The 12,837-nt window shown below is 36.4% G+C and overlaps 1 protein-coding gene across 3 annotated transcripts in view; it reads left to right on the plus strand.

The window, feature by feature from the left end:
- LOC132122466 (cadherin-18-like) overlaps positions 1-12,837 on the plus strand; it is a 185,381-nt gene that overhangs the window by 137,020 nt on the left and 35,524 nt on the right. For all 3 annotated transcript variants that reach the window (XM_059532755.1, XM_059532756.1, XM_059532754.1), the window contains 2 exons: positions 3,087-3,274; positions 5,184-5,437. In XM_059532755.1, coding sequence (XP_059388738.1) covers positions 3,087-3,274; positions 5,184-5,437 — 442 coding nt within the window. The remainder of the gene's footprint in view (positions 1-3,086; positions 3,275-5,183; positions 5,438-12,837) is intronic.

The raw sequence follows: 12,837 nt of genomic DNA on the forward strand, positions 1-12,837 counted from the left end.
CCATCAAATTGAAAAAGGTTAGAGAAAAAGGTACTGTGCCATGGTATAACAGTAATACTCGCTCTCTCAAGAAAGTAACTCGTAGTCTTGAACGCAAATGGAGAAAAACTAACTTGGAAGTTTTTAGAATTGCATGGAAAAACAGTATGTCCAGCTATAGACAGGCTCTAAAAACTGCTAGGGCAGAGCATATCCACAAACTCATTGAAAATAACCAAAACAATCCAAGGTTTTTATTTAGCACAGTGGCTAAATTAACAAATTACCAGACGCCACCTGATTCAAATATTCCACCAACGTTAAATAGTAATGACTTTATGAATTTCTTCACTGATAAAATAGATAACATTAGAAATACAATAGTGAATGTAGATTCTACAGCGTCTAACACTTCAGTTTCATTCATCGCACCCAAAGATAAACTGCAGTGCTTTACAAATATAGGACAGGAAGAGCTAAATAAACTTATCACTTTATCTAAACCAACAACATGTTTATTAGATCCTGTACCCACTAAATTACTAAAAGAGCTGTTACCTGTAGCCGAAGAACCGCTTCTCAATATCATTAACTCGTCGTTATCTTTAGGTCACGTCCCAAAACCATTCAAGCTGGCGGTTATCAAGCCTCTTATTAAGAAACCAAAACTAGATCCTAGTGTACTGGCAAATTATAGGCCTATTTCAAATCTTCCATTTGTGTCTAAAATTTTAGAAAAAGTTGTGTCTGCTCAATTGAGCACCTTCCTGCATAAAAATGATCTGTATGAAGAATTTCAGTCAGGTTTTAGGCCCCACCATAGCACAGAAACTGCACTTGTTAAAATTACCAATGACCTGCTCCTTGTGTCAGATCAAGGCTGCATCTCATTTCTAGTCTTACTTGATCTTAGTGCTGCGTTCGACACCATAGATCATGACATACTCATAGATCAATTACAAAACTATACAGGTATTCAAGGGCAGGCTCTAAGATGGTTTAGATCCTACCTGTCCGATCGCTACCATTTTGTTTACTTAAATGGGGTGTCATCTCATTTATCATCAGTAAAATATGGAGTGCCACAAGGATCCGTCCTAGGTCCCCTTCTATTTTCAATATACATGTTGCCCCTTGGTAATATTATTAGAAAATACGGAATTAGCTTCCACTGTTATGCTGATGATACTCAGCTATATATATCCGCTCATATATCTCAACGAGACCAGATGAAACTTCCCAATTATCTAAGCTAACAGAGTGTGTTAAAAATGTAAAAGATTGGATGACAAATAATTTTCTCCAATTAAATTCGGATAAGACAGAGATATTAATTATTGGACCAAAAAACACTACACAGAATCTTGTAGATTACAATCTGCAACTAGACGGATGTACTGTTACTTCCTCTACAGTCAGAAATCTGGGTGTTATATTGGACAGCAATTTGTCTTTTGAAAATCATATTTCCAATGTTACAAAAACTGCATTCTTCCATCTTAGAAACATTGCCAAGCTAAGAAACATGTTATCTGTTTCTGATGCAGAAAAGCTAGTTCATGCATTCATGACCTCTAGACTGGACTATTGTAATGCACTTCTAGGTGGTTGTCCTGCTTCTTCAATAAACAAGCTACAGGTAGTCCAAAATGCAGCAGCTAGAGTCCTTACGAGGTCAAGAAAATATGATCATATTACCCCAATTTTACAGTCTCTGCACTGGCTACCTATTAAGTTCCGTATCAGTTACAAATTATCATTACTTACCTATAAGGCCCTAAATGGTTTAGCTCCTGCGTACCTAACTAGCCTTCTACCACGCTACAACCCATCACGCTCCCTAAGGTCACAAAACGCTGGACTTTTGGTAGTTCCTAGGATAGCAAAGTCCACTAAAGGAGGTAGAGCTTTTTCACATTTGGCTCCCAAACTCTGGAATAGCCTTCCTGATAATGTTCGGGGTTCAGACACACTCTCTCTGTTTAAATCTAGATTAAAAACGCATCTCTTTCGCCAAGCATTCGAATAATGTATCTCTTAAATTGTGAGTGTAGTTGCATCTGCATTTTTATTCTTTAGCTTGGGTTAAACTAATTTTACTTTGTTGGATCAGCAGCTATGCTAATGATGTCTCTATTTTGTTTCTATGTTTTTGCCACGGGATTTACATCCCGTGGTAACTAGGATTTACACAAGCTCCAGTCTGGATCCAGAACACCTGAGAAGAGATGATGCTGACCCTCAGAGGACCCCAGATGATCCTAACCTTGAATCAACAACAGAACTAACAATTATTGCTACATGTGTGACTACATCATATAATTACTATTAATTAATAATATTGATAGTTCATCGTCTAGCCGACTACGTCTTGTATTATTATTATTATTTTTTATTTTTTCTAAAATCCTGTCAAACGTGCACAAACTACTAGCTACTACTAAATATTGTAGAAACATAATTTTCTGTAAAGTTGCTTTGTAACGATTTGTATTGTAAAAAGCGCTATACAAATAAACTTGAATTGAATTGAATTGAACATGAATGCAAGGTGTCTTACACCGTAAACAAGATAATTCACAATGCCCATATGTGTGCACGGAGGTAAATGGTCTAGGTCTCTGTGCCGCTGCAGGGAGCTCGTATGGGTCGATATTTTGGATGCCTGAGAGCTTCTCCAAATACTGCTGTTTTGCGCTTGGTGTGAGCTTGTTCCTGCAAGGTCCCCTTTCTTTCACCTTATCTTTTTGCATTGCTTTACTTTCTTCATTTCTTTCTCGTATTCGTAGATCCGTCTCTGTTCCGCCGACATAATAAATAAGCAAAAATTAAAGAGCTCTGAAATGTTTAGTCGTGCCTCTGTGAAATTCTTTAGGCATTGCCCCTGGCAACCGATAGCGTGTCCTACCATCATGGCCGATCGGCTCAGACCCTTCCCAAATCAACCCAAATGGGCACGTGACTCCTCACTCTCAAATCTTCTAGAGTAGCTCAATGTGGCTTGTTCAGAGGCACAGCTGGATCGAGGCATCATGATAGCTATGCTTCAAAAATATCATCCAGCCAATCGAACAAATCTCCATACAGGCTTTTGTGTGTGTCTGCAGAGAATTACCAGGTGTTTGTCCCAGAGTCAGCACAGGTGGGGAAACCAGTGGGGAAGATTAAAGCTAACGACGAGGACATCGGAATCAATGCAGAGATCAAATACAGCATCCTGAACCCCGAGGGGGCCGGAATGTTCTCCATCTCCACAGACAAAGACACTAGAGAGGGTGTGATCACGCTGAGAAAGGTATTGCTGTCATTTCTATTGTTTTTTTCCAAGGCAATAATCACTTTTATTATTGCTCATTCTAGGGTTAGAGGCTTTCCTGAACCCTTAACAATAAGAAATAGAACAAATTGACACAGTCTTAATCCAGAAGAACTGTGGCAACGTGTCCGAGATGCTTAAAGAAACTTACCTGCAAAGCTGCCTTGAAAACAATGCGCAAGTGCACCTAGGACACAGGCAAATTTTTACTTAAGTGCCTAAAACTTATAACACTACTGGAGCTTTAGAGGTAGGTTTCTTGAAGCATCTTGGAGGTGTATCCACAGTTCTACTGGATTTATTCTCAGTTTATTTCCTTTTTCTTCATGTCATTCCAGACAGACTGGATGATGGTGAGATCAGATCTCTGTGTGGAGCACTGGCTGCTGTCAGATTTATTGTGAAAACAATAATAATTATTGCATTAATAATTCTAATAATAATGGCAAAAAATAAAAATAAATAAAAATAAAAAAAAATTTATCTGTTCATATATCTAAAAAATATTTTAGTTTATTATAAATTGCCCCTGGGAAATAGAATGTCCTGTAGTAGAAATACCCAACTATTAAACTTTAGGGCTTAACTTGTCATTTGTTATTGTGCTGATGCTGCAGATATGAATGATGTCTCAAATGTTGTGGTTTATTGAGGAGAGTTGTGCTATTACTTTTCTAAGTAATCAAACTTTCACCAGGTGTGCGGTAAAATGGGCCAAAAAAATCCCAGACTTGCACTGGAAGAGGACATAAGCTGTGTCTGGGGAGTAGAAAATCTTTATTCTGTTATTATTACAGTGAATATCTCAGAAGACGTAAACACTTGATTTCTACTGTAGAGATGACAAACAATAAAAAAAAGAAAAAAACAAATACAAAAGTAAACGGGAAAAAGCTTCAGTCATGCACAAAGCCTCATTAACAGGTTCACAACTCTGAATAACCCCTGGATTATAAAAAGGGTTTTCAGTTTTCAACTCGGGTGCTTCTTGCAGACCATCAACTAAAGAACAAAACAGGATGGCATAGTAATCCAAGTCAAGATGTTGTCTAAAAAGCGTAATATCTAAATCTGCTCACACCGAAATTACTGACAGATATGTAATCTGTCCAGCTAGACTGGGTCAAGCAGGCGTCTGGTGCTCTTTGGAGCTCAGATGCTCATTAATGGTCTCTTTTCTGTATTCTGAGCTTACCCACTCAGTCCAGGCAAAGTACACAAGAAATATATTTTGCTCATCAATGTTGTATTATTTTGATCAAAAATAGAGAAAAACAATAATAGTGTGAAAAATATAATTATAATGTAAAACAGCAGCTTTCTATATTATAGTATTATACTTTGAAATATAGTTTATTCCTGTTATGCAAAGTTGAATTTTCAACAGCTATTACTCCTTCAGTGTTTTTTTTTTTTTTTGTGTTTTTTTTTTCAGAGATCGATCTGATTTATTTTCAATATGCTGATTTATTATCAATGTTGGAAACAGTTGAGCTGCTCATTTATTTTTTATTTTTTTTGGAACCCGAGAAACTTTTTTCAGGATTCTTTGATGAATAAAGAGTTTAATTATTATTAAAGTACTCAATTTATTTTGTTCATTTTTCAAGGTTTCAGTTAACAGATTGATTTGTGATCCAATTATGTATGTTTGTTGCAGTGTTATTTTGGTATTATTGTTATAGTGTATATTTTTTTAGTTTTAGTTTATTTAGTTTTAATTATTTTATTTTACCACAATTTAAACTTAATGTAAATTATAAATGTTCCTGAAATAAATGCTTTGTTTATATATATATATATATATATATATATAATGTATTTTATCTCAGTAAAGCTTTATTTTTTATTCATTTGTATGGTTTAATAAGTTTTAGTTTTTCTCTAGCCACTGAACTATGAGAAGAAGAAGCAGTACAGTCTTCACATCTCTGCTGAGAACACGCACTTGGATCCACGCTTCTCCTATCTGAGCTCGTTCAAAGACGACGCCACGCTCAAGATCACAGTCGGAGACGTAAATGAGCCTCCCATTTTCTCAATGGATTATTACATTATGGAGGTGTATGAGAACGCCAGGGTAGGAACTGAAGTGGGAGCCGTCACAGCGAGAGACCCAGACAGTAAAAACAGTCCTGTCAGGTAAGAATTTTTGTGTGTGTGTGTGTGTGTTTATACAAGGGGGATACTCATTTTAATATCTTTATATATATATATATATATATATATATATATGTGTGTGTGTGTGTGTGTGTGTGTGTGGGTGTGTATGTGTGTCGCAAATTGTGCAATTCATAGCAAGTCACCTGCAATACACCCATAAAACACAATTTGCTTGAATTTGCAATAGCAAATCACTACTGTTTGTATAGTATTTTATTAAATCATGGTGTGTGTGCATAAATGCAATGCTACAGCAAAATCTCACATTAGTTGCCTCTCTCTCCCCCCCTGCCCTCCCATTTCTCACACCTCTCTGTAAAGGTCAAATTTAATGGGATGACATTGAGTTGATATGACATACAAGAATCTTTTACTGCTTTAACTCTCTCTGTCTCTTGCTCTGTCTATGGAGGATATTGTTAATTAGAGTAGTTAAGGCACCCCATGTTAGCATGGTAGTGAAACACTGTTGCCAAAGGCTCAATTGCCTCCACACACTCTAATGAAAGAGAGGTGTGAGCAGGCCAGCTCATAAAAACATCATTGCTTTAGTGCTGATATCATGCTGCCTCCCAGAGATGCTGATGGAGATTCGGATGAACTAGAATTCCTGTTTCATCACACCTGGAAAGCACAACATCACTGATGCCTCATTCATTCATTCATTCATTCATTCTGTTTTTTTTTATAGTTTATATTAGGGCTGTCGATTTAACGTTAATTAATTAGTTGTGAAAATTACACTATTAAAACATTTTAACGCAGTCAATGCATTGGCCCCGCCCCAGACCTGTACGTCATTTTACAGTGCATACAGTTGAGTGTTGACAAATATGATGCAGGGCAACAACTCTAGAAATGCAGTTATGCTTATAAAATTCAAGATATTGGGGCAATATTTTTTTTTAGGTTCCATAGTTTATGTTTGGCCATTGTATTCTAAACATGTATGTGTAATAAATTTAAGGCTTAATCAAAAAAAATACAAAATTACTAGTAAAGATACTACTTGTAATGTCTACTTTATATGTTCTCATTTAACACAATAATGACTTTAATTGGTCTTTTGTGGGTAATTTCACAGCCAAATTTAATTTGTGATTAGTTAATTGATTAATTGAACGATCATGCAATTAATTAGATTAAACGTTTTAATCAACTGACAGCCCTAGTGATCTAAAATCAAAATTTGGGGGAAAAAAATAAATTAATTTGAAATAATTTGATATATTTATATTTTCTTTTTATATTGTTTAAATTGTATTATTATATTCAAAATGTTTAAATGTTTACATATAATATTATTATTATTATTATTATTATTATTATTATTATTATTATTATTATTATTATTATTATTATTATTATTATTATTATTGGAAATTGAGAAGAATGAATCAGATAGAATCATCTATTAAAAAGCAATCCAGTCTAGACATGGCACAAAGGTGAATAGGTGATTATTAAAATGTTGCATGCTCAGGGCTGTACTTAACACATCAATGTTTTTAATGTATAAAATTATGCAAATATGCAATATGCATTAACCATGGGTTTAGAAACACACAGTGAGAAATAAATAAATCTGACTGCCAGAATCAATTATTGACTAATGATAATGTAGGAAGAGTGTGAAATAAAGCACCAAGGTAGTGAAGTGTATGTTGAGTGTGTAAAATCCATAATAATCATTCTATGTGTAAATGAAAGTTTAGTAAACACAAGATAATGTGGATTCTCAATATGAAATGAAATGTTGTGCACATTATAGTCTGCAGAACATGGACAAATAATTTTGGATGACATGCAAGTCAGAATGTCAGAATGTTCCTTTCTCTGGCAGTAAAAGGCCTAAAGTGTAAAATCCTCATTGTTATTTCTCTCTCAAGTCTCATGCAGTCAAGGACGGTGCACATTTTCTTGTGGTAATGAGATATGACCTGTATGGTTTATTAGCATATCTGTACTGGTGGTTTGAGGACGTGTGTTTTCAAGCCATCTTTTCTATCCTTCATGCAAATGCTGCAAATCTCATTGGTTAATGTGAGATCCTCGGTTTCATAAAAATGTTTTTTACATCAGCATTTATCACTGCTATAAATAAATAATTAAAATACATAAGAGAAAACGAGAGAAAAGTCTCATTAATAATCCCTGGCCTATTTTTTTTTTCTTTTTCTTTTTTTAGGATAACACTAAACTTTCCTTTTTTTCAGTCCATTTATTGCATTTCTGTTTCCCTGATTTTAATATGCACTTCCCATAAAAAAAATATAATAATAAAAAAAAAACAGCATTTCATTTCCATAAAATAATTTATACTGCAGCATTAGCATAAAAATAAAATGGCATAGAAGTTTGAGAATCAGCATTAGCGTTATGGAAAAATAAACAAGGTCACTGTTATCTCCTTAGTTTCGTTCCTAACTGTTATAATGATGCATCTGATCATTATCATATTTCATGTAAAGCATTTGTCTCATGAGACGTTGCAGGGAAAATGGTTTTTAAAGGCATATTCTTCACAATAGACATCCTGGTGTTGCATGTGTTCCTGTATTTCTCCCTAGTTAACATGATGAAAGCAACTGAAAACAGAAATATTTATTAGACACTTATGCCTTTTTTCAGCAAGTAGATGGAATTTGAATGGCGTATTGAGATATATAACATTTCTCCAATTATATATATATATATATATATATATATATATATATATATATATATATATATATATATATATATATATATATATCTGTTTTTATTTTATTTTTTAATTTTTTCTGTTATTATTGCTTTTTTTAACTGCTATTCATCTGAAACAATGTTTTGGTATCTACTAGCTAACCCAACCCTGTTAACCAAGGCGAGGCAAGGCAAGTTTATTTATATAGCACATTTTGTACACAATGGTAATTCAAAGTGCTTTACATAAAAGAAAGTAAAATAATAATGAAGAAAAATAATAACAAGAATAAAACAAGCAATTTTAAAACTTTTAAAATTATAAAAAATTTTAATTATTTAAAATGAATTTAAAACAGTAAGAAAATGATTTAACATAAAATAAAGAAAAAAACAGTGAAAATATAGTGCAATCAGTTCGGACATTGCACAGTGCTCATTCAATAAATGCACAGCTAAACAGATAAGTTTTAAGTCTAGATTTAAATGTGACTAGTGTTTTAGCACATCTGATCTCTTCTGGAAGCTGATTCCAACTGCGGGCGGCATAGTAACTAAAGGAGGACTCCCCTTGTTTTGTGTGAACCCTTGGTATTTCTAACTGACTCGATCCTAATGATCTTAGTGGTCTGTTTGGCTTATATTCAGTGAGCATATCTGAAATATATTTCAGTCCTAGGTCATTTTAGTGACTTATATACGAGTAAAAGTACTTTAAAATCAATCCTAAATGTAACTGGAAGCCAGTGTAAGGACCTGAGGACTGGTGTGATATGCTCATATTTTCTGGTTCTAGTCAGAATCCTGGCAGCAGCGTTCTGGATGAGCTGCAGCTGTCTAATGGTCTTTTTGGGAAGGCCGGTGAGGAGCCCATTACAATAGTCCAACCTGCTGGTGATAAAGGCATGAACAAGTTTCTCCAAGTCTTGGCTAGAAACAAAACATCTTATTCTTGCAATGTTTTTTAAATGATAGTATGCTGATTTAGTTACTCCTTTGACATGACTACTGAAACTAAGGTCTGTCTCCAGAATCACACCAAGATTCCTGACTTGATTTTTAGTTGTTTGACCCCTAGAGTCAAGGTATGCATTCACTTTGAACACTTCATCTTTTTTTTCCAAATGCAGTGACTTTTGACAGTTTTTTCCTTGTTTAACTGAAGAAAGTTCTGGCACATCCAACTATTAATTTCATCAATGCATTGGCAGAGGGAGTCAATTGGGCTGTAGTCATTTGGAGATAAGTCCAGGTAAATCTGGGTATCATCAGCATAGCTGTGATAGGCAATTTGGTTCTTTCTCATTATTTGACTTAGTGGGAGCATATACAGGCTAAACAAGAGGGGTGCAAGAATTTACCCTTGTGGGACTCCACATGTCATGGACGTCCATTTAGACTTATGCTCTCCTATACTCACATAATAGCCTCTCCCTTCTAAATATGACCTGAACCATTTGAGTACCATCCCAGAAAGCCTGACCCAGTTTTCCAGTCTCTCTAGTAGTATGTTATGATCGACGATGTCAAACGCAGCACTGAGATCTAGCAATACGTGGGAATGTGGGAAGTGTATCAAGATAGCAGGTTGACGATTGTAGGTGCTGCACTATGTCTTCCAGAATTTTGCTATCAATTGCTTCAAAAATAGACATAGTATCTTTTTGATATTGTGGCCTAATCTGTCTGACCTCTGCATTTCGTGAGGATGTGCTAATCGCCTTCCTAATATTGATGATCTTCTCAGAAAAGAAGGATGCAAACTCATTGCATTTGCTGTCTGAGAGCATTTCACTGGGAATCTGACTTGGGGGGTTTGTCAGTCTCTCAACAGTGGCAAAAATAGTACGAGTGTTATTTAAGTTACTGTTTATAAAGTTTGAGAAGAAATTCTGTCTAGCTGTGGCTAGTTTCACATTAAAAGCATGAAGGCTGTCTTTATAGATGCTATAGTGAATTTCAAGTTTTGTCTTCCACCACATCCGCTCTGCTTTTCTGCATTGTCTTTTGATAGTCTGAACTGCTGTTGATCTTCTCCAAACTGATTTCTGTCTGTTTGTTTTCTTACTGACTATTATTGGAGCAATATCATCAATAACATTCTTAACTTTTGAGTTGAAGGAATCAAGGAGAATATCAACAGAGTCTGCAGAAATGCTTGGTGTTAAAGAAATAGCCTCCATAAATAGTACACTTGTGTTCTCATTAATGCATCTCCTTCTGACAGAGACCGATCTAGATTCAGTTGTAGCAGACATCAAAATATCAAAGAGAACACAGAAGTGATCAGACAGTGCTATGTCCTTAATAACAATGGATGAAATGTTTAGACCCCTACTGATGATTAAGTCTAGAGTGTGTCCACCTTTGTGTGTGGGTCCATGCACATGCTGAGTCAAGTCAAAAGTGTTTAGAACCGTTATCATTTCTTTTGTAGTTTTGTTTTCTGCATTATCTATGTGAATATTAAAATCCCCTGCAATAGCAAAACAGTCAAACTCTGAGGAAATCATTGATAACATTTCTGTGACCTCTTCAAAAAATGCTGGAGAGTATTTTGGAGGCCTGTAAATAATAATAAACAGAATATGTGGAGCACCTTTCAGCACAATCCCTAGATATTCAAAAGACAAGTACTGACCAAATGACACTTGCGTGCATTGACAGACAATGCAATGGGCTCAACCGGGATAGTGTCTATCAGCAGTGATTGTTTTGTCTGCATGGTGTTATCAGTGTCCTTGTGGGATATGTCAACCACATGATGACTCGGACACGGTGTGTGTGTACTGAATGGATTGACACACTCTGCTGAAGGATGATGGAGGGAAAAGTAGATATTGTCCTTAAACACTCTAGCACCAAGTTTGTTTGGGTGGAGGCCATCCGGTTTAAACAATTGTCTATGGCCCCAGAAAAGATTTAAGTTGTCAATGAAATTTACTCCTTTTATATTACAAGATCTTTGTAGCCAGGTGTTCAGCCCAAGCAACCGTGAAAACATATTTGTTCCACATGCTGGGAGTGGTCCACTGATGAACGACTGAACTTTGAGTCTTCGAAGTGTCTCAAAGAGTTCACTGAAGTCCTTCTTAAGGAGTTCTGACTGCTCTTTCCGAATATCATTCTTCCCCACATGGATGATGATTCGATTTGCCGTCTTGTGCTTCATCAGAATGTTCTGAAGTTCCTTGTTCAAATCAGAGACCGTTGCTTGAGGAAGGCAGCATGTTGTTGTAGTCCTGCTACGGATGTTTCTGATAACAGAGTCACCCACTATCAGAGTCCTTGGCTCGGCTGCGCTCTGAGCTGAAAGCCGCTGTCTGCTCATCCTTGAGCACCTGTTAGTAGTGATGTTAGCTGCTGGCTGATCAGATCCATGTTTAAATACATTTGGGGATTTCCTCACCCACATTCATTAATGCTTCAAATCTGTTCTCAAGATGTATAGGGGGTGGTTGAATGCCAGTATTCACAAGCCTTGTCATAGTCGAATCTGGGGTAGAGGAAGCTACGGCAGCAATATGAGAAACTCGTGACAATCTGATATTTCGTGTTCCTTTGGGTCTCGCTCCCTGTTTGTGCCATCGATTAGTGTGGCGATCAGTTTCGGCTTGTTCCTCTACACTTGGTATAAACTGTTGAGATTCGTAAGATTCATGGGACTCACCGGCTGTATGCTGAGAGCGTCCATGACGACGGTCTGCTAAGTGTTCCGTCTGTTTTGTAAGTCCAGCAAGTAACTTTGTTTCAAGAATCACAATCCTTTGTAGAAGTTTGCAGCAGTTCATGCAACAAGTAGATCCAACAGAAGGCATTTTATCTCTCTTCTGTTTGAATGTAGGCAGTTGTTTTCCCGTCTTTTTTTCCCCGCGTTTGTGCCAAAAAATCTGTTTTTGAGCACTGTGCTGATCTGCTGATGTAGAAACCTTAGAAAAATCAGAGAAAAGTACAAAAATAAGAAGCAAAGCGCAGAGCAGTAAGCTAGAATGTCCGAACGGTAGCAAAGCCGGAAGCGAGCCTTGACTCCTTTGCCACAAAACCAAAATAGCAGAACCACTATCCAGAACCAAAACTCAAATCTTATGGTTACATTAAATGTTAACTCTAATTTTGGCTGCCTTGCACTCTCTAGTATTTCTTTTAGGAAATGCAAATGTGTTTTAATTTCACATTCATGCTTGGAAAGAGAATCTGACAGTCCTTTGAGCATCTCTACCAAGCATGTCACTTTGGATTTGTTAATTATGTCCAACTAATTGTGGCGATTTGGAAGAAATCAATGCCAGCTTTTCATTTTTTCTAATGGGCGGAAATCAATGAGGAAATTTAATATAAAAGAGAGTTAGAAACGGAAGAGGAGGAGGGAAGTAAAAACAAAACACACGTGTAGGTTGTATCGGAATGGGACTCACGCTACCTGAAGGTCGTTGCTGTTCTTTGCTGGAATCTCTGTGCATGCGTTGACTGGGTGCGATCGCCGAAGTGTCGGAGAAATTGAGCTCTACTGCATGGTTCGGTCGCCTGCCTGGGGCAACACAATCCAGTCTGGTTCGTTCGCCTACCTCAGGTACTAGTAATGTTGTCCATCATTTGTTAACCTCACGTCAAGTCTCCAAACTCTGTCCCCGGCTCGGGATTAGTGGCCGCAACACAGACTTCACACAGCCGCCACCACACACACACACATACAC

Source organism: Carassius carassius, chromosome 40 (assembly GCF_963082965.1).
Source record: "Carassius carassius chromosome 40, fCarCar2.1, whole genome shotgun sequence".
NCBI classification, from domain to species: Eukaryota; Metazoa; Chordata; class Actinopteri; order Cypriniformes; family Cyprinidae; genus Carassius; species Carassius carassius.